The sequence below is a fragment of the Neoarius graeffei genome, chromosome 19 (genome assembly GCF_027579695.1).
Source record: "Neoarius graeffei isolate fNeoGra1 chromosome 19, fNeoGra1.pri, whole genome shotgun sequence".
In the NCBI taxonomy this organism is placed as follows: domain Eukaryota; kingdom Metazoa; phylum Chordata; class Actinopteri; order Siluriformes; family Ariidae; genus Neoarius; species Neoarius graeffei.
The window spans coordinates 45,743,057-45,765,930 of NC_083587.1; the positions used below are offsets into that span (position 1 = coordinate 45,743,057).

Sequence of the window (22,874 nt, forward strand, 5' to 3'; positions counted from 1 at the left end):
ACAAACTTTACATGTAAATTGCACACATCAGGATGACAGACAGCAAAGCTTTATAGCATACCATACTCAACTGCTAACGGAGGCACATAGTGAATATAAACAGCAGCGAGCGTCTGTAGAACAATAAATACAGTTTCCCCAGAACATGAATAATGAGTGACAGCTCTGGCTGCCATTTACAAACACATTTTACACTTTATAATATTTCTACATATTTGTGAGCTCCAGCTGTGGTAACTGGTAACGTCACAATTTCTTTCATTAGTGGAAGAGCACAGTATGGAGTCACAAGAGGATAATCAGGATGAAAAGGCAAAAGGAGACGAGCAGAAAGCAGTAACTGCTCCTCTAGTGCTTTCACAGGAGCAGAGGGAGGAGGTCATCAGAAAACTGGAAAGTCTGGAAGAACATCTGAAGAGACTACAGGTGAGAATGCTTTGACCGGTGGCGGAGACTGAGGCCAAGTTTACATTAGACCGTATCTGTCTCGTTTTCTTCGCGGACGCACTGTCCGTTCACATTAAAACGCCGGGAAACGGGAATCCGCCAGGGCCCACGTATTCAACCCAGTTCGTGTCTGGTCCGGTGCTGTGTAAACATTGAGGATACGCGGATACGCTGTGCTGAGCTCTAGCTGACGTCATTGGACAACGTCACTGTGACATCCACCTTCCTGATTCGCTGGCATTGGTCATGTGACGCAACTGCTGAAAAACGGCGCGGACTTCCGCCTTGTATCACCTTTCATTAAAGAGTATAAAAGTATGAAAATACTGCAAATACTGATGCAAATACTGCCCATTGTGTAGTTATGATTGTCTTTAGGCTTGCCATCCTTCCACTTGCAAGTGGTAAGTGACTTGCGCATGCCCGATATGCACTGGGATCACACACACAGCGGCTCAGTCCCGAATCACTGCTCGTGCGCTTCACTCGCGCGCTCTGTGAGCTGCGCAGGGCCGGAGTGAGTGCGCACCCTCCAGAGGGCACTCGCTGTTCAGGGCGGAGTGATTTGGAGCGCAGGATGCCTGCGGAGCCAAGCCGCTGAGGAGAAATTTACACATTACACATTTACACATTTCAACTTGCGTGCCGTCTAATTAGTCATGTGATTAGCGTATCCGTGTATCGGCGTTGCTGTGTGCACGCGAATCGTGTATTGGCGTTGCTGTGTGCACGCTAATCGTTTTTAAAAACGTTAATCTGATGATCCGCTGATACGGTCTAATGTAAACCCCACCTGATACTGTCAATGAAGTTAACGAGATCATGTCTAGTAATTACTTCACTAGTGAACTTAAGTAGTTGCAGATTTGCCAACCTTTAGTATTCCCCTCGCTGGCTGAAACGCCCGAAGAGGGATTATGTCGTGGCGATGTCCGTCCGTCCATCCCAGGAAGGATGCTCACCTTCTGAAATCAACTCCTCTCACAATTTTTGGAGGAATTTCACGAAACTTGGCCGGATTCTTTGTTGTATGTCGGTAATGCACATTGTAATTTGTGTCACGTATTGCCAGAGTTATAACAAAATTTATAATTTGACAGTTTCATGAGGGAGTGTTTTTCCTTCTGACATCAACTCCTCTCAGTTTTTGGACGAATTTCTCGAAGCTGGGCAAAAGGCCTTGTTATATGACAGTAATACGCATATTGGGGTTTAATTTCGTTTGTGAAAATTTTCCCAGAGTTTTTTGACCCTTGATTAAATAACTTTGACAATTTCATGAGGGTGTATGTTCTTCTGAAATCAACTCCTCTCACAATTTGTGGAGGAATTTCACCAAACTTGGCAAAAGGCTTTGTTCTATGACCGTTATCCGCATATTGAAATTTCGTTTAATTTGGGCAAATTTTACCAGTGTTATGCTCTTGATTATTAACAAACTTGTACTTTGGCAATTTCATCAAGGTGTGCTTGCTTTCTGAAATCAACTTCCTTCACAATTTTTATCCCCCGCTGGCCAAAAGGCCCGAAGGGGGATTATGTTGTGGCGATGTCCCGTCTGTCCTGGGAAGGGTACTCGCCTTCTGAAATCAACTCCTCACAATTTTTGGAGGAATTTCATGAAACTTGACAGGATTCTTTGTTATATGTCGGTAATACGCATATTGCAGTTTTGTTCAATTCAGTCGCATTTTACCAGAGTTATGGCGTAGTTGCCAGCGGGGGATATTGTGCTCTCAGAGCACGCTTGTGCATTTTGCTATGAATTATTACTCAAAAATACACCAAAAGAGCAGTTTTCTTTTAACTCCCCCACAATAAAAACAGCAGATGAGTCAGTTGACATTTGAATCTGGAATGACTGACATCTTTTTCTTAGAATAGGAAGAAAGACAGTGTTCATGTAAAGTGGTGGTTAATGTAAAACGTGTGTGTACGTACACGCGCGCACACACACACACACACACACACACACCAGTTTCTACAATGTACTGAATTATTACTGTTTCATCACCATGGCATGGCAGATTGTGTTTTTTGTTTTTTTGCTTGTTTTTTTGTTTTTTTAAGTGCTATTACTCAGATAATTTTGATAGTGATCGATTTTTTTTTTTTTTTTTTAAGATATTTTTTGGGCTTTTTTCACCTTTATTGGATAGGACAGTGTAGAGACAGGAAATGAGCAGGAGAGGGAGAGAGATGGGGAGGGATCGGGAAATGACCTCGGGTCGGAATCAACCCCGGGTCCCTGGATTTATGGTGTGGCGCCTTATCCACCTGAGCCACGACGCCCCCAAGTGATTTTTTGTTTAAACATGAAGTAATGTAAAGGATTTGTGGGAACATGCCAGAAAGTGTAACTGTAGTTCTGTCTTTATAGAATATGGAAGAGGAGCATCAGAGGCTACAAGAAACCCTTGCCAAGTTCACTTGTCAAAGAGGCAACTATAACTGAGGATCATTCCAACCTGCTGGTCACCAGGTAATTCTACCACTACTATGACTTCCGGATTGTATATTACACCCGAGTTGCAGTATCCGTGTTGATGTTCTCAACTATTTCGTGTTTATCATGAATTACAAAAAGTAGGGGTTTAGTGCCAGCGTTGTAACAACAGTGAGGAGTGTGAGAGTCCAGTCAGTGCGTTTTAATTTCGCTGCTTGTGTTTATAACCAGTTTTAACATATTTCCTGTCTCAGCAAAACCTCGTTCCAGCCCAATTCTTAAACACACAGCGAGCTAAAGATCGAGTGCAGTCATGTTATTTAGCATTTCTGATTTCTTTGACCTTTAGGAGCAAGGCTGCTCTGCTTGTTGAAAATAATTAAAAAAATTAATTAAAAAGCACAAGTTATCGATCGGTGTAATAGCTTTACACATCATCTGGTGTTTTCAGCATTAAACGGCATTTTGTTCTGGTGTGTCTAGGCACATGTCTGTCCAGGATTCGTGTTGGCACGATATCTGAAGAATGAGTAGTTGAATGTCTCATCTCATCTCATCATCTCTAGCCGCTTTATCCTTCTACAGGGTCGCAGGCGAGCTGGAGCCTATCCCAGCTGACTACGGGCGAAAGGCGGGGTACACCCTGGACAAGTCGCCAGGTCATCACAGGGCTGACACATAGACACAGACAACCATTCACACTCACATTCACACCTACGGTCAATTTAGAGTCACCAGTTAACCTAACCTGCATGTCTTTGGACTGTGGGGGAAACCGGAGCACCCGGAGGAAACCCACACGGGGAGAACATGCAAACTCCACACAGAAAGGCCCTCGCCGGCCCCAGGGCTCGAACCCAGGACCTTCTTGCTGTGAGGCGACAGCGCTAACCACTACACCACCGTGCCGCCGTAGTTGAATGTTTGTAGTATTTATAAGGGATTATGATTTGTAACCAGCAGACAAACTGATTAGGTTTTGGAATTTATGCAAACAGGTCAAATGAAAGTTTTTCTTCAGTAGCTTCCTTCATATTTGTCATACAAAGATGTTGCAGATTTTCTTCATATTCAGGAATATCATTTTCTGGCTGTCTAAAATTTTTTGCTATCAGTTTGTCATTCTTGTTGGTGCAAGATCTCAAAAATAAGTGCTTAAATGTAGGATTTGTATGGACTTGCCCTTTAAATCCTATGAATTCAAACATGGTCAAGGTATACAGTGCCAGTCAAAGGTTTGGACACACCTACTCATTCATGGGTTTTTCTCTATTTTGACACTTTTCTTTAACATTGTAGAACAATACTGAAGACATCAAAACTATGAAATAATATATGGGTTTATGGTATGTGGTAACAAAAAAATTTTTTTTTTTTTTTTGCGGTCCAAATCCTGCGCTCTGATTGGCTGGCAAGCAGGTCCGTATCCTACGATACAGACCCCAGTTACAGACCCCAGTTATGGACCTCTGGCGACTCGCTCGTTCACAACAACAAACAACACAGTAGCATTTTCGTCAACATCTTTTTTTTTTTTTTAAATAAGACTTATAAGATTATCAAAAATCTTATAAATTTTTGCCAGCATTTCTCAGGAGAATAGCATTAATTTTACATCATGGATAGTGATAACGACAGTGTTCACCGCAAAAGCGAGTTTTACTACCCTTAGGAAGACAAAATAAAATAAAACATTTCAGGAGAAAGTTAAAAACCTCTAACTGTTGCTAACGCCGAGCAAAAACATGGCTGAATCCAGAATGACTCCTATTTTGTATAAATAGGGGACTACGTAGGCAGCAAAATGTTTTGTTTGGGTTTTTTTCCTGCCATGGAAGTGCACTTGTATACCGAGGAGGAAGCAATTTGCATTACAGCCGTGAATGAGGATTCAAAATGGCGGCTCAGCTCGGTTTTCCCTTTCGGGCGCTCTCGTTTTCTGTTAGAATTTGGTAAAGAAAAAAATAAATATATTATTTACCAGCTTAAGGTCGGTCCGTATGGTGAAATACCGTGACCTCGGCCTTGAATACTGACCTCAGCCCAGAGGGCCTCACTCAGTACTTTCAAGACCTCGGTCATGGTATTTCACCATACGGACCTCCCAGCTGGTAAATAACATGTATAAGTATTAAACAAAACAGTTTCATATTTTAGATTCTTCAAAGTAGCCAGCGTTTACCTTGATGGCGCTGTGCACACTATTGGCATTATCTTAACCAGCTTCATGAGGTGGTCACCTGGAATGAGTTTAGAGTTTATTTTATTTTTAAAAGGGACAGTGTACAAATTAAACATTATCCTTGTGGTAAGGACAGATGTCTATACCAGGTTATAGCAGTACATGCTAATTTCCGCCTGTAGTCCCTTGGCAGGTGGATGTAATAAAAAAGATAAATAAAATGTACAGGAAATGTCACCAAATCTGTCATTAGAGCAATTTGTAGTGATTTAGACCAGTAAAATAGAAGTGGATAGCCTCATAAAGCATACATAGCAGCGTCATTTTTCACAATCTCACACACACGCACTCTCAAACACACACACACCATAAGTTAAACGAAATTTGCAAAGGAATGTGCAAGCCAGTGCAAATATGCATTATCCCATCCCACTACCCTCTCTTTACATAGAGTACCGTATTTTCCGGACTATACGTCGCTCCGGAGTTTAAGTCGCATCAGCCAAAAAATGCATTATGAAGACGAAAAAAAAACACACATACGTCGCACCGGACTATAAGTCGCACTTTTTTGAAGGGTTATTCTATCCATAGAATCTGTGATTCTGTCTGATAAGCGGTGCGTGGTTACTGCGCGACTGCATTGTTTATTTAATAAACGAACAGCTGAGCAGTGATAACGCGCCCTTTGCCCTGTAAGTAGCCTAGTCTGATTATTTTAAATATCTACTACTATCTTTAATACTATCACTATCATTATTACTAATAGCCTATATTATTATTATAACTAATATTAGTAACCTATTACTGATGCATTAATCAGTTTGCTTTTAGATTATTTTTACCGCTAGGGCTTATTATCGCCCCATGGCTCTTTCATCTGTGTTATTAAAGCTGTAGTCATCATCGAGGAGTGTCATTCTTCATTTTTGTCGAATTTTATTTCATCAAATCAGAGGTCAAGTAGGCTATAGGTATATCATCTCCAAAGACAGGTACGGTAGTAAAAACAACCGTCTAGTGAAAAAAAAAAACAACCACTGCTCAGAGAAAAAAAACAGGCAGAAAGTGCGCCTGCCAGTTAACGTCATATCAGATAAAAACATTAAACGTTATTCAGACCATTAACACCATAACATCAGAGACGAAGAATAAAGTTCATCTTGGAAGGAGAGTTATTTTTAAAAATGCAAAACAAAATAATTTATAATAGTCCAGAGAAAAACTGGCTGAATATGTACCGTAACATCAAGTTATTCAATAGCCTATAGGCCGAAAATCAGGGCTTAATTTGAGCCGGAACATGACGGAACAAGATCCGTAACCTCTGTTGTCGGATCCGGCAGCTATTTACATTTCATTCGGTGTTCCGGCAGCTATTTAAATGGATCAGATCACCTCCGTGACCATCACAAAGGGAAAAAAATCAAACAATAAATTAAATAAGTAAATAAAAATTTGTTTAGTGTTCGGTTTTGATTTTGATATCTGTTGTTGATTTCTCTCCTATGACATCCACAAAATCTATGCGAGGGGGGAACATGGAGTGTATACTTCCGCTCAATAGAACACCGGGTTTTTTGTAGCCGTTAGCTTGCGCTGTGGAAAAAATGGCAAAAAAACAAAGCTTACTAAAATTTTTAAAATGAATTCTCCAACTTGTTTTGTAAACCCTTTATTTCTTAACTATTACTTGAATTGATTGCACTTATGTTTGCTGGCACTGCTTTTAATGAGCAGGAGAAAAACAGGGAGGGCTCGGAAAATGACCGCAGGTCGGAATTGAACCCGGGTCCCCAGATTTATGGTATGGCGCCTTATCCACCTGAGCCACGAAGTCCCGCTGGCACTGCTTTTAAATACCCTACTTAAATCCTTAAAATGAGTCATTTAACTCATGTCTTGTGTGATCTGATCTCCAATGGTGAAATAAACCAGTTGTGATATGAGTACAGTCTGTTATTTTAGAAGATAAATTTAATATATAATTTAATATATAGCCTAATAAAAAATATTTTATAACATATGACATATTACTGTCTGTAACTGTTCGTCACTAAAGCGTTTTCTAAGATCATAATGTCTGATATTATTATTATTATTATTATTTACACACAATAAGCGCGTGTGCGTAAAGTTATAGTAAACCAAACCCCCCCCCCCCCCCCCCCCCCCTTTTTTTTTTTTTTGAGTCGCCGGACCCACCCACCTCCTGCGTTCCGGGACCTCCCACTTCACAAATTAAGCACTGTCTAAAATCATTACATAACTTATTTAAATAACTATAGGCCTATCATTAATAATAAAACACAGGTCAAGCAAGTTTATCAAGCTGACAATTTCACTCCAAATCAGCAAATCCATTGAATTCCTCATCCTCGGTGTCGCTTCTGAACAACTCTGCCAACTCCAGCGGCAGACGAAGCGCCGTTTCCTCTTCTGCGTGGCTGTCGTCAGACTCGGCATCAGCTCCAGTTATTCCGGGGTGAAAAAAAAAACATGTATACGTCGCACCGGAGTATAAGTCGCATGGCCAGCCGAACCATGAAAAAAAGTGCGACTTATAGTCCGAAAAATACGGTACAAGTTTTACCACTCCAACCTCGAGAGAGAGAGAGAGACATGCTTTCCAAAACTTCACATTTCAGTAGGGTTTACCCTCCCACACCTAATAGTTATACACAAGCATAATAAGATAAAATAAGAATTAAAAAAATAAAGAAATAAAAAAAAATCTCCCCCCCACACACACACACAGGACTCTCCCATCCCTCACAATCCCCCCAAACACACTAAAAAGTGCAAGATCTGCATACCCCCCCACACACCCAATACCCCCACCACACACATACCATTCAATAAAATGCCCCAACTATCCTTTTCTATTCATGTGTGCATAATTGAGTTGATAATATCCATTTCTTTGTCAAATGTGAAAAAGACTTAAAATTTGTACAGGATATTAATTCTGTTGGGAGGTTATTCCTAGCCTGGGCCCGCCCATCCTAAGTGTGACGCAACACGGGGGCCTGTTGCGAACTTAGTCTGGCAAGGCAAGCTATCTCCAGCTCTTCCAAGCTCCCGAAAAATCGGGAGCCAATCAACTTTGAGCATCTCCAACGGCCCTGGGTAGAGGCGTGTTCAAGGCAGTGACGTAGTAGAACTGCGACCGGAAGCCATAGATTGTTTACAGAATCTATGCCGGAAGCGCTTCATTCACTAGAAACATTACGAACATGGAGCAGCGGCAAGCCTTTGACACAGCGGTAGATGCTGTATTGAAAGCATTCAACAGGAAGTTCTCATTGAAAACGGAGCAAAGAGCAGCCCTGGAGGTATTTATTCTCCTCCTTCTTCCTGTTACTCAAGCAGTTTCCGTCGCGTCACGTACGTCAGAGGAAAGAGTGATGTTTAGGTTTAAGCTTCGTCACAGCCTTTTCTGGCTTCGACCAGTAGCAAACTGAGGCATTTCAGGGAGGCGGGTCAACCACGCGCTTTGGGAAACGGTTGGGCTTAATATCTTTGCCAGACCAATGCTCGCAGAGCTTTGAAGTTGCGTTAGCCAGACTAGGTTATTCCACTGATTTGTGGCTACAGAAGAAAAAGATAATTTACCAAATGCAGTCTTTCGTAGTGGGACACTACATTCCCCCCTCGACACTGATCTAGTGGTACGTGTTGATACCTCTGAGCATAAAGAAATTAATTGTTTCAAAGGTGGTGGTGCATCATTGTGTATAATTTTAAAAAGCAGGCAGAGATTTGCATGCCTAATTAGATTTTCAAGGCTCAATATGTTACATTTACGAAGCACAAGACAGTGGTGGTAAGAACGTTTTCTCCTGGCATGGATCTTTATGGCACTTTTGTAAATTGAGCTGAGGGGTCTTAATACCGTTTTGCAGGCTTGTGACCAACTCGTGATGCAGTATAGAAAATGAGACATAATCATTGCATTTAAGTATAAACTAGATGCATCAGTAGTGAGAGAGTTGCGCATGTATCTGAAATTTGATAGATTGAACTTCAGTGTGTTTACTGAGGTGTTTTTTTTTTTTTTTTTACATGAGATTTAAAACTAAGAGTCGGGTCAAGAGTGATGCCTAGGTATTTAAACTCAGTTACATTCTTTATGGCTTGCCCGTTGATTGTGATTTCAGGATAGTTTCTGATTTTGGTTTTGCTTGTAAAGAACATGGATACCGTTTTATCAGTGTTTAAGACAAGACAGGAGCTATTGCAGCCATTCTACAACCCTTTTCATTTCATTTGAAAGTATAGTTGCAACCTCAGATGCATTATTACCGTGCACCAGTGGCGGCTGCTGGTTTTTAAAACGGGAAGCCCATTTTACACATTCATCGTAAAACCTGTAGGCCGGATATCAAAGCATAGAAAGGTGTGCCCCATTAGCACAGTGAACTAGACAACCCTACCTAGTGGCAGAAAGTATTTTTGCTTGTACATTTCATGTTATAGTCTGGCTTGCCAGGCTAGTGCCTCATATCCTTAATCAAAAATATCAAACATCCAAAAATCACTGGCTATTCAACGAAGAGCCTTGAACAATCATACCCTGATATGCAACACAGAGTCTTTAACACAACACCCAGCTGTGCAACACATCCTTGAACATCATCTGCAACACAGTCTGGAAATTCATAACCAGGTAGGCTATGCAACACACAGAACCTTGAATATTATACCCAGATATAACCTATAACACAGAGCCCACCATTCTCTTAACATTACTGAACAATATACACACTTCACATTCATGAACATTATATGATGCACACTATTTATACACAAATTCTGCCCTCCGCTCCTTTTCCAGAAAATGGTCTGTGACCCTGTCATACCAGCTGGTTGTGCTTTCCAGAGACTTCACCAATTTCTGTTAGCAGCTAGCACTGCAGATCCCAATAAGGCTCAAGCTAGCCTACAACCAGATTGAACTACAAATGAAATAAACGAGTGAATTCACGAATGATCAAACTGATAGAATGGATGAAAGTTAACGGAGCACAACGAGTAATATTTACATTTATTTACAGAGACATCAATGAGAAGAAACGTTTATATGAAAAGAAATTCGGACAGCACTTTGGCACAAGACTACACTTTCTCGACATCCGCTAGGGACTGACTGATCATACTTCCGTGTTCCTCGCCAAAGTACCGCCCTCCTCATGTCTTTCAAACACTACCTCCAATAATCCTTCATCAGCCCGGCTTCTTGTCCCTCCCACTGTCTCGTTTAGTCCCAGAGAAGCTCGGCTTCCCTGGAAGTGACGATTTTGTCGAGTTTAACCAATAACAACTAGCCGAAATTGGCTGTTCAGAGCCCTCTCATAGACTGCAACGGATACCCGGCTGCCAGCCATAGAGCCCATTGAAATAAGAAAGGTTACAGCCAGTGTTGCCAGATTGGGCGGTTTTAAGTGCGTTTTGGCGGGTTTTGAACATATTTTGGCTGGAAAACGTCAGCAGTATCTGGCAACGCTGGTTACAGCCTGGCAGCAAAGGTGATTCTCGTAGCGAACTGCAAGTTCGTCAGACATCACTCAAATAAGTTACAGGATAGTTATGAACATAAATACAATCTTGGGCATATATTATGTTATGCAAGTTATTGTTTTAATGAGAATTCAACGTCATAGATGCCGCAGTTTGGGGAGAGAATTTTAGGGGAAGCTCGGCTTCTCTTGTTGTCTCTGAGAAATCGCCCCTGCCGTGCACATACAATACAGTATCATCTGCATACATTACAATATTAACTCGGTCATATACAAGAATGCTTTTCAATTAACAAGTGCCTCGTCAAAAGTTAATTAGTTTGAGCTCAAACAGTAAATAATAATAAGAGTGAATAGACCTATTACTACAAACAACTATAGTAATCCATATTGTGTCAAGAACCACTCAAGTCAGTGTTTCTCAAACTTTTTCAGACCAAGGACCACTTTATCCATTAAAAAAAAAATGGCAGACCACCTAACCCCCTAAATATCCCGAACAAAAAACAGAGTCTACTTCAACAGTATATTACAAATTACACACTAATGAAATGACAGTTTTACAAATAGTACTGCCAACTCACTCATTGTTGTCCTCTTAATGGGAAGAAACGTCAGTGAAGTAATGTCTGGCTCCAAACCGGACGGTTTGAGGGTGTATTCAGACCAGGATAGTTCGATAGTTCACTTGCTTTGGTCCGAACCAAATGGTTGTTTTTTTTTTTTTTTTTTTCCATTTTGGTGCGGTTCGCTTTCACACTGTACATTTTAGTAAGCGGACCAAAATCTGTCAACAAAGCCACGCGCCCTGAGGTCGTTCAGCTATTGGTCAGAGATGAGACGCGCACAAAGCGTTAAGTTCAAAAGTAGTCATGGAGGCTTTCCGTGCTGTTATTCTTTTTAATGTCATCAAAGCTATGTGTTTTTTCCAGTTTTTACTGTTTTCACAATTGTGCGATTACTATGCTGTTGTACAAGTAATTTATCAACGACGACGACGACAAAGGGCAAGGCGGCTACGGAGGATAGCGCTGATGAGCGCACATCATGTTGTGACAGTTCTGGCTCTTCACGCAATAGATGAATTTCTTTTTTGCGTCGCTAGTACCGCCACTTTTTGAAAGAATGTCCCTGATTTTAATGTAGGTCTGACGGAGTTTCTTCACTTTTAGCCGACATTGTTCTGGGGAGCGCGTGAACCTCTTCTCCTCCATTTTCTCACTGAATACAGCAAACACGTCGGCATTTTTGTGTGTTCTCTCCAAAAGCTCAGATATGTGGACATCTGCCCATATATCCACAAGGGTACGCGTTTCTTCCTCGGCCCACATTTGCCCCCTACTCATTTTTTGTACTCGGTAGTCTAGCCTACCACTGGTCTGAACGACTGTTGTAAGGTTCCCTTGACAACCGAAACAGTGTTTGCACTTTGCGGTGGAGTGTCAAGACTCTGTTTCCCATAATGCTCGACAAACGGCGGAAGCTCCCGAGGTACAAAAAAGCAAAACTGTCGGATTAGGTCCGGTCTGCTTTCACACCTCCAAAAGATCCGCACCAGGGTTCCTTTGGTCCGGACCGAGTCCGACCTTGCAGCTCGGTCTCGGTCCGCTTGTTTGGTCCGGACCAGAGTTCGGTGGTTTGTATTCAGACCAACCCAAAAGGTCCGGACCAAGGGAAATTTGGTTCGTTTGGTCCGGACCAAACAACGTAGGTGTGAATACGCCATTAATCTCATATGGGGGGCCACGTTGATCCGGTTGCGCTACTTTTTCTCAAACAAAGAATCATCATGTCTTTGCAAAAGCAAAGGGGAGTCCCATATACGATTCGTACATTGGGGGAGTGCCTGTTAGAGAGCGCACTTGTCCTGGGCCATCGGCATAGTGAGGTAGGGTGGCCAGTTCCTTTCCTCGCCGCCTTTAACTTCCCCAGTGTTTCCACCAGGTCCCCATTCACTGCTGGGTGGACAGGGAGCGAGCCCTAGATCCCCGTCGAGCCGAGGCTCGAACCAGGGACCGTTTGCTTAGCGGTCAAGCGCTCTAACCACTTGGCCACCTGCGCTCCCATGTCTTTGCACTTTGTCCTTGGTCGAGTCAGATGTTTCTTGTGCTTTTCTTTTGACTGACCCGGTCTTCAGCCACCAATCCATTATCTTTTGGACAGTTTGATGCTTAGTCTAATTTGGTTACTCGTCGTTTCTCCACATTCCACGTTCAGAGGTGACGCTGATATGAAAGTGTAACCTAAACAGAGGTGGACAGTAACGAAGTACGTTTACTTGAGTACTGTACTTGAATACACTTTGAGTATCTATACTTTACATAAGTATTAAATTTTTTGGAAACTTATTACTTCGCTGCATTTGAAAGACATACATTGTACTTTTTACTCCACTACATTTCTATCAAGGTCCTTGTTACTATGAAGCGGCTTTGAAAGTGGATGTTTTTTTTGTTTTTAGGGCCCGAGCACCGAGGTGTGCGGGGCCGCATCGGCCTTGCGCACCGGTTGGTGCGAAGCCCTATTGTATTCGGAAGGATTATTATTATTCCCTTTTTTCCTGCCTCGTTTGGCCTTTTTTGAGCTGGTTCCCATGGTTCAAAACGAACAAAATTTGGTACACGCATTAGTCATTGTAACCGCTACTCAGCCACAGAGATGTGGCCCTGGGCGTGGCTCAGGAACTCCATAGTGCCCCCTAATGTCATGGAGTCCCCCGATCGGCATATAGTTTCAGCTACACACACCAAATTCGGTATGTATGCAGGGCTCCCCAAGACGAACAACTTTCCTATATACATTGCATTAGCCACGCCCAACAGGAAGTGAGGTAATTGGGCTTGTATGCGTTTGGACACATCAATTTTAATATACTCCTCCTAGACGGTTCATCAGATTTATGTCAAACTTGGTATACATGATGCCAAGATGTTGCTGATGTTAAATTGCGAAGGGATTTTTGATGTGTTGTATTATGTTGAAATGGCAATATTATGAATTTTAATACTCGCCACATAAACAGGAAATATGTCAAAAAGTCATAGTACAGTTAAGGATTTGTTTGAAACTTCTCAAGTTAGTATATAACGTGATTTATAACATGTAGACGCCCAATATGCCTTTCTGGTATAGCGCCACCAACTGGCCAAGGAAAGAATAGCGTTTTGAATGTGTGTTTTGACACGTGATCAGTTTTAAGATACTCCTCCTAGACGGTTCATCAGATTCATGTGAAATTTGGCATACATGATGACGAGATGTTGCTGATGTTAAAGTGCGAAGGGATTTTTGCTATCTTGTAATATGTTGAAATGGCCTTATGATTTTATCATCTTGCCACATGTGTAGGAAATGTGTCAGAAAGCCACAGCGCGTTGAATGTATGGTCAGAAACTTCTTAGTTTAATAGGTGTTATGATTATGATGATATATAGACACTCAATGGACCTGCCTGTTATAGCGCCACCACCTGGCCAAGCAGAAAATATGCCAGAAATTGGCATTGCCTTAACTGATTGATCGAAAACTTTACAAAATATTGTCATGATTGTGATGTTCCCATGTGTAATCCACATGCCTAGGACAGCGCCACCATCTGGCCAAGTAGGAAATTGCAAAAAATAATAATAATAATTGATGGATTTACAGTTGAAACCAGAACTTTACATACACATGCTAAAGTTGACTAAAACGAGGAATTAAAGGAATAATCTTTTGGGAATTGATCTTAATATAATGTCTTAATTGAAAAATGAGGAAAAATCCAACCTTTAAGGACACCAGTTTTCTTTGTGAATGAATAATGTATTGTTATTACTGCCATCCTTGTGCATTTTGTTGCAGACATATTAACGCTGCATGTGTACACACACACACTGCAGACACAGGAAAGCTAAGATGACTTAAGATCACAGCGTGAGATGGAGATAAGATGGAGACGCGTATAGTTTTGTACATGTACAAATGTACATTTTTACACCACAGAAAAACGCGTGCGCACACTGTCTTTGTCTATCTCTCATCCGTCAAGCAGTCATCGCATTTGCAACATGCACATCACCTTTGAACACTTGATGAATATATGACATGTGACTGTTTTGTTGGGTGGCGGAATGTCCTGGGTTGCGGAACCACACGTGCGAGGGCCCGTCAAGGCCGCTAGCGGCTTTAATGTTTTGTTTTCTAAAAGGTGATTGTTTTTTTCACAGCTGACACTAAGACAGCCCATCAGTAATCGCTAGGGTCACGTCACATCCATAGACTGTATAAAATCAAGTTCAGTGATTTCTCCGCAGCATTATTTAACACGATCAGTTGATGGCAGAATGAAAGGAGGCGGTTCTTCTGGAGAATGCGCGCCTTCATGACCATACCTAGAACCCGTGTTTCAGTTTTCAGAAAGAATTAAAGATTCGTTTGCTTTGTTTGGGGAAAACGAACCACATCACGGCATTCAAAAACTCGCCATCCAACCTGCGGAAGCATATTGAGGTATATAAACGTTTTATTCCAAGAGAAAGCTTGTAATGAAGCTGTCTGTGCTTTTAGAGCTAGCGATAACGTTGCAATAGCTATGCAGTCTGGTTAGTCAAATGACTTTCTATGGATTTGCCCGCCAAGTTGCCGTCACCTTGTCCACGGCTAACATTAACATGTAGCTAGTTAACTTGGACACTGTTAGCATGTAAAAATGGAGTTACACTAACATGAATAACATTAGCATAACATAATCTTGCCAAATAAACAATGTAGAAATCTTTCTTTTCTAGTAACATGAGCTACTCAATATGATTTCAAGTTTGAAAAGAGTTTGCTAGCATGTCAGGTGGAGCTTCAGCTCTAAAGGTTTTACAAACTAGTCAGAAAATCCAGTCAGTTGCTTCAGAGGCATTAGGTTTTGTAAGTGTTGTGGCAAAAATACAACGATGCTTTGACAGAAAATGTACTTTTAATACTTAAGTATTTTTAAAAGCAAGCACTTCAGTACCTTAAGTAAAAAATTTGACTGTACAACTTTTCACTTATCAGCGTAACATTTGACGAGTGGGATCTGTACTTTGACTTAAGTAATGAAGTTGGGTACTCTGTCCACCTCTGAACCTAAACGGACGTAGCTATAGGCAGTGTCGCAAAACTGTTGGCTTGCTTAATGTCCGACAAATTCAAATAACAGGCTACTATTTGAATTTGCATAGGACTTTATTCAATATAGAAAGATGAGTAGCATGCTATAGATGCACAATGGTGTAACATAGGGGAAAAAATAAAAAAATTCAGGTTTTGATTTTATGTACTGAAATAACTTTTATTAGGCACAATTTTTACAATATCTACAGTATACTTATAAATTAGTAGTTTTTACCCATTTTAACCTTGAAATCAGCATTTTAATGCTTACCCATAATGCATTGCGGTCACAAAAAATTCTGTTTATTGCTATATCTAACCATATTTTTGTTGAAAACAAAAACACATTCGTGTCAATTTCAAAAGGGTTTTTACATGTGGGCCATAATGTCTTCATGCAGCGCCATATCTACCTGATACACTTCATTGCGTCCTTTGCCTTTCTTTTTCAATTCTTGGCTGATGTAGCGCACTGTTCCAGGGTAAACAGATGCAAGTTTTTTGTTATCCAATTTGAATGTCATATCTATAATATTGCTTCGGATGAAAAAGTGGCCTTGAAGAACCCTATTGCCTGTCTGAAAAGCACTACCATAATCATCAACAATGTCTTGTTCTAAAGTTACAGGTCCATCGCTAGTTACTTGAAGATAATAATCAAAGTTCTCGTCTTCATCTGTGGCAGTAGCGACAGTGCTTCCCTTCTTGACTAGGTCATCAATGTGCAAATGTATAGCTTCAGCTAGTGGTATATCGTGCTGTGAACGTGTTACTGCTGCAGAGCCCTCCCTTTCCAAATTGACTTCAGTCACGCCATCTACTAAATCTTTGAAATTACATTGATCACAATTCTCAAAAAGGCATTCATCACAATAGCAGGACCTTTCTCTCACTAAAATCTTTAGTTGCTGGGTGGATGTGATAACACTGTGAAGCTTCCTTATCTTGCGAGTTTAGTGGCAAACTTGTGTGCCGCAATTTCTCTATTCTCGAAATTTGTAACCTGAAACCCTACAAGAAATGTTTCATAATGTTTGGGATTTTGAAAAATGCTTCTAGCAAGTTTATTTTGCTGTATTTTTCCGTGAAACTTGGCATAAATCATCCTTAAGTGATGAGCGTGACCTTGTTATTTTGGTCTGGGTCACGGAGTTAGTTGGAAGCGGGAGAAATGAGAGTTTCTCAACTACAGCAGCACTTCTCAGCATAGATGGCTGGCGCGTTTCACAGCGTTTGGGATTTACTAAATCGACTAAATCTCTAGATCTACTGAAGCTACGAGGATATCAATCACCAGGATTCTAATTTACTGGGTGAGAAGTATTATATGAGTGATTCCACGCTTATGGGTACTGAAATGGGGACATGAACTTATTTTTAAAAATTCACCTAAAACCATTTCTTTTTTTTTACCATCAGGTCACAAAACATGTAATCTTTAATGAATGATATGTTAAAAGATAACTTTAATTTTCTGAAATGTAATAAAAACATATTTATATGCCAAAGTCAGAACGTAACAGAAGTGTTGTGGACATATATATTCTCAATTTTAACAGTGTAGAATTACTTTTTGAAACATAGGAAGGTGATGTTTTAGCAAATATAATTAATAAACGTGTGTAGTAGAATAAACATACACATTCTTTCAATAAGATTAACATGGTATATAGCTAGATTGTAATTAATTTGTAACAGACGCGAGATGGACAATCGTAACAGAAGTAATGTAACAGACATCATTTTGGAACTCGTAGGCTTGACTTTGGCATATAAATATGTTTTTATTACATCTCAGAAAATTAAAGTTATCTTTTAACATATCATTCATTAAAGATTACATGTTTTGTGACCTGATGGTAAAAAAAGAAATGGTTTTAGGTGAATAAGTTCATGTCCCCATTTCAGTACCCATAAGCGTGGAATCACTCATATTTTTTTTTGAAAGGTTTATTCGCGCTACAAGTCCATGAAAGTTGGAATTGTTCGTGAAGGGGTTAGATTTTGGTAGCGTGACGCGCACAACAAGCAAAAGAAAAAAACAAATTTTCTTCCGAATTTCCTTGCTTTATCAAAATTTATTTTTTGATACATTAAAAGACTGTGTGTTTATAATATTTAAGCAATTTTTTATTATAGAGAATATTTGATCAAAACTTTCAAAACCGCATTCAAAGTGATTTTTCACAGGTGTAAATGATACACGTGACGTCCATAATTGCGTTAAATTTTAAGAACTAAAATTCTGTTAAAAATTCTAGATTTGTCCTATCATTCTGGGGTTTTGCTGAATAATACTTTAGGGAGTTCTCTTACAATGCTGAAAATTCAATGAGGTTTTGGTGAAATTCTAGAAAAGTTATTTACATTGTAACGCGCCTGATAGCGATTGTGCTCACACAGCGTGCTACTCATAAAAACAATTCATCTGTGCCACTCATAACTTTTGCTCTTGGAGTCACATGAGCGATTTGAGAAACACTGATAAAATGTGATATTTTCTTACATCAACTCGCGGACCACCACACTTTGAGAAATGGTCAACATACACTACGTTCAGACTGCAGCCTGAAACGACCCATATCCGATTTGTTGTGAAATCCGATTTTTTTGTTAGGCCGTTCACATTACCAATTATGAGACTTGTATGCGATCTCCAATATGAACGGAAAACGACCCAAAAGTGTCCCGCATGCGCAAATTGACACGTAATAAGCACATCTACGTAATACGTAAACAAAAAAAACGCACTCCATGTTTGATTTCTTTTTTTGTTGTTTAATTATCTGGTTAGTGTTAAAGTGTGAGGTCTTGTGTGTGTTTTTGTTTCTGAACTGAAATGAAAACGTGTAGCCTGGTAACGAGGGTTGACTCCTAAATGTCTCTCTAATTTCTATATAAGTGCACTACATGTTACTAGGAAGTAATGGATTTTTAAACTCTATATAGTGCACTCGAGCTTCAGTAGGCAGTCATTTGGGATACGGCCGCTGTATTACCAAACTCTTAATTCAGGCTTAATAATTTGCACATATTTATTTCGTCATATTAATAAACTTTTTCTACATTTTTATAAATGTTTATTTAGATTGTTTATAGCCAGCTGAATTCTGCAACTTCTCTCAGCGCTGGCTCAAGGTGCATAAACACCAGTGCAGTTTGCTATGGAGATGAGGCGAGACCTGGCGATGTGGTTTTTGTGGTGGCGGCGGAACTCACACAATAATCTGATTAATATGGGCAGCAGACTAATGAGACCGAAGGTGTCAAATTACTGGAAATTTCCAGAACAATCTTATAATCTTGTAATACAGGATGGCTTAAGTTATAAATCAGTTATAGAAACTGTTTTATTTAATCAGGCTAACAGATCAACATCCAGGTCCCTACCAAATCCACCATTAGCTTGATCAATTCTATAAAAGTCTATTTAAATTCTGAAAACTGTACAAATGTTGTTGTTTTCCACCAAAGAGGCGGGATTAGCCAACGCAGAATAGTGACGTTTGTCTCTTGTTGATGACGTGTAGGTCGCATGAATGCGACCTGTCCGGTCAGACTGCAGTCGCATGTGAAAATAACGGATATGCATCGGGTTTAGGACCACATATCCAAGCGGCCTGGGTCGCATGTGAAAAAATCGGATCTGTGTCGTTCAGATTGTCAATAACAAATCGGATACAGGTCGCATATGGGCAAAAAAATCGGATATGGGTCGTTTCAGGGTGCAATCTGAACGTAGGGAAACTACATCCATCATTACTTTAAGCATGACGTGTCATTTTAATTAATAAAGGAAAAAACATTGAATCAGAAGCCGTGTCCAGACTTTTCACTCGTACTGTTTTTTAAAGTATTTGAGGTGTATCAGTTGATAAGATAATAAAGGACTACACTGGTTGGTGTCGGGATATCTGCAGTGTAGCTTTTTTTTTTCTTTAAACGCTTATTTTTGCGTTCGTTTGGCATCCTGTTTGAATTTCTGGCAAATATTATGTCTGTAACTTCATTGAAGTCAAGTTGCATGCAATTTACAGAATAAACTCATAACGTGATCTGTATTCAAGACTGCATTAATAGAGTGGATGGTAACTCAGACAGAATGCAGAAGGAATTGGCTGGTTTTAGACGGTGAAGGTACACAGCTGCAAAGGATTACACGTCTATTCTTCTAAACAGCTCATTAAAAAGATTGCCCACCTCATGCGATTGGAGAGAAACCACGCTCAGATGGGCCTCGAGCAGTTTGTACTTTTCTGACAGACGTAGGCATGAATGTGCTTTATTCTGATTGAGCAATCAGTCTGTTTATTAACTTCTTATTAGGCTGCGTGTAAACGTAGCCAGTGCCATGTGCATGTCGTATGTTATTAGATCACCGAATCCTTCACTGATGTTGGCATTTCCTGTTTTCTAAGATATACGTTCTTTAAAAAAATGTTTTCTTCTCTCTTCTCTGCAGATTGGCTCTAGCCCCAACCCGATGATGTGATGAGAGGCTGTGTGTGTGTGTGTGTGTGTTTTTATTTTATTGCCAAACTCCTGGCCCAAAAGGTGGTCAGGATAAAAGAAATGTACTCCTCTACAGTATGTGTGTTGCCGTTTTTGAAAGAAGCACTCTTGCACGCACGTGAAACCAAGACGGCAGTCAAAAGTTGGAGAGATGTGGTGAGGAAGGGGATTGGTTTTTGTGGATTAATGCCAAATGAAACTGGGTTGATATCTGCTGATGTGTGTGTTTTAAGTCTGATTACAGAGTGCGGAATCCCTCACTCTAAGCCACAGGTGGTGTTTATATCATAGTGCAGCAGTTACACAATCATCTTAGTTATTGCCACATGGTCACTGTGGGTATATTCTGTCTTTAGCATGTCGAAGTGAGTGTGTGTGCGCGCGTATGCGCATGTGATGAAGTCAAATTCTTGAAATTCTGCTCTTTAGAAGAACTTAGCTGTGTTTTTAATGTCTATGCGTTATTGTCCGAACAGATACAGAGTAGTGATTTGTCTTGAAATAATTTATAAAGGGCAGCCTCGCTCGCCTTTACAAGGACTGGTTTCAGACCAAAGAGGACCCAAGAAGCACGTTTATAGCAGATAGAATTATTCTAAGAATTTTTTAGCTTTTACGTCGATAAGCATATGCAAGATTAGCACAGAGGACAAAACTAAACTGCACTTGCGTCCCTTTTCTACGTTCTATGCACATGTACAAATCCCGTAAATAGATTATATAAGGAAGAAAGCAAAGCAAAGAAAATGTCGCTTTATTGAAAGCACCCTTATAATGATTAGATTTTCTTTGCTAAAGGTAAACATTTTTTTTTTAATTCTTAAATCATGTATATAAATGCCTTCTGACCAATCAAGATTCAACAGCGACGTTGTATGAATGCAAATCTAATTAACTGTAATGTTGCTTTTAGTCTGATCTGTAGAAGGAGTCACGCTTCAGACTGTGCAGTTATACAAAAATAATCTAATCTGAAGTGAATTATTTTTGTAGCGCGGTCTGAAATGATGTTCGGTTTTTACCACAGAGCAATTTGCAAGTACAGTTTTGTTTTTGCTTTTTAAAGTTATTAATGAACATCACTTTTTTTTAGCTTTAATGTTGTGAGAAAAGTTTTGTTCTGGTTATTGATTGTTCTAGCGGTTCTAAACAGCCATTCCCTCACTAGCTTTTTCTTTTCCCCTCTCTCTTGTATTTTAAAGTTAGACAAACTAAAACAAGTCGTCATGCCGCGTAAACACCAGAAAGAGTAAACGCCGCTGTTAAAGAGACGACTCCTAACAACAAAAAGTTTTTTAAATGTATTAGTAGGATTAGATTATGTGGAGCATCCCTGTGCATGTTCCCGTTACTATAGAAACAATAGCGTATTAAAACGAGGACATTCATACAAAGCGGTCATTTATGTTCCAGACAGAACTATTGTCAGAGCCGTGCTGATAACAGTATACGGTATGCTGTACAGTAGAACGTTAATCAGCGCCTTCTGACCGAGCAGTCGATTGAGAATTTTTAATAGCGCTGGTGGATAAATATAAATAAAATGGCTAATTGCTATAAGGTTAAGTGTCATAGTGCTATTTTCGGCTGTGTATATAATAGCTTGTAAGTGTTGACAGAAACACCGAGTATGTGGACAGGAAGGAGAACATGCCCGTCAGAGTGTGTCAGAAATGTTCAACGTCGACAGTGGCCATTTTCACTTGTGTATGCGTTTTTGTCGCTGTTGCTCGTGCTTTTGCACAATTCAGTTATTAATTACGCAGTTACCAAATACCATAGGAAAAAAATATAACGGTAGATAGTGCCTATCATTATTCTATAGCATTTGCACCAGGACCTCACAGAGAAGTACTGAATTATACAAGGTTCGAGGGATGAAAAATGGACTTGTGGCCATATACATGACTGTGTATCCTCAGAAAAAGAGAGATTTAATTAACCTTGCTTTCACTCTCACACCATAGTATACTTCTAAGACTTTTTTTAAATGTACAAAATGTGCTATTTATAATGCAGGGTGGATTATGCAAAGGAGTCAAGCTTTTTATTTCTTTGTTCTGGCTCAGTGGCTGTGTAGAGAACCAGTGGCACTCTTCCTCTTTCTCACATCAGTAAACGAAAGGCAAATCTGCTCAAGTTTCAGTTCCACATCGAAAGGGTCTGGTGGCAGTTTCTTACTGTCTCTCATCATGCACTGTTTTTAAAGGCAACTCCTGCCTCCTTATGTTTTTTCCTTTTCTATGCTGAACCAAATATTCTTTTACCTACAGAGTTGTAAAATGTAATTTCACAACCATTTTAGCATAGGAAACTTTTTTTTTTTGGGCCTCTGTCTGTCCTCAGTGTAGTACTTTGTATATTTTAGGGGTATCGTCAATCTCTTAGAGAAACCCCTGATTAAAGCAAGAACTATTCTGTGTATTTGTGCTTTGATTTTTATCCTGTAAGATACTTTGAAAGCATTGCGAGGTACATTTTATTGCTACTGTAATTTTCCTGTTTTTTAATAAATGATTTCAACCGTTGCTAAAATTTGCTGTGAGTGATGTATTGTGTATGTGAAGGAAGAAAGATAAACAGTGGGCAGGGGAACTACGAATGGGTGGGAGTCAACGGGGGGGGAATGCAGTAATAACAA

General features: G+C 40.1%; 1 protein-coding gene across 5 annotated transcripts in view; it reads left to right on the top strand.

Moving 5' to 3' along the window:
- Positions 1 to 22,768, top strand: part of arhgef1b (Rho guanine nucleotide exchange factor (GEF) 1b) — a 171,052-nt gene extending 148,284 nt beyond the window's left edge. For all 5 annotated transcript variants that reach the window (XM_060900162.1, XM_060900164.1, XM_060900165.1 and 2 more), the window contains 3 exons: positions 266 to 426; positions 2,828 to 2,929; positions 20,184 to 22,768. In XM_060900162.1, coding sequence (XP_060756145.1) covers positions 266 to 426; positions 2,828 to 2,902 — 236 coding nt within the window. In that variant the 3' untranslated portion in view covers positions 2,903 to 2,929; positions 20,184 to 22,768. The remainder of the gene's footprint in view (positions 1 to 265; positions 427 to 2,827; positions 2,930 to 20,183) is intronic.
- Positions 22,769 to 22,874: the final 106 nt, after the last annotated feature.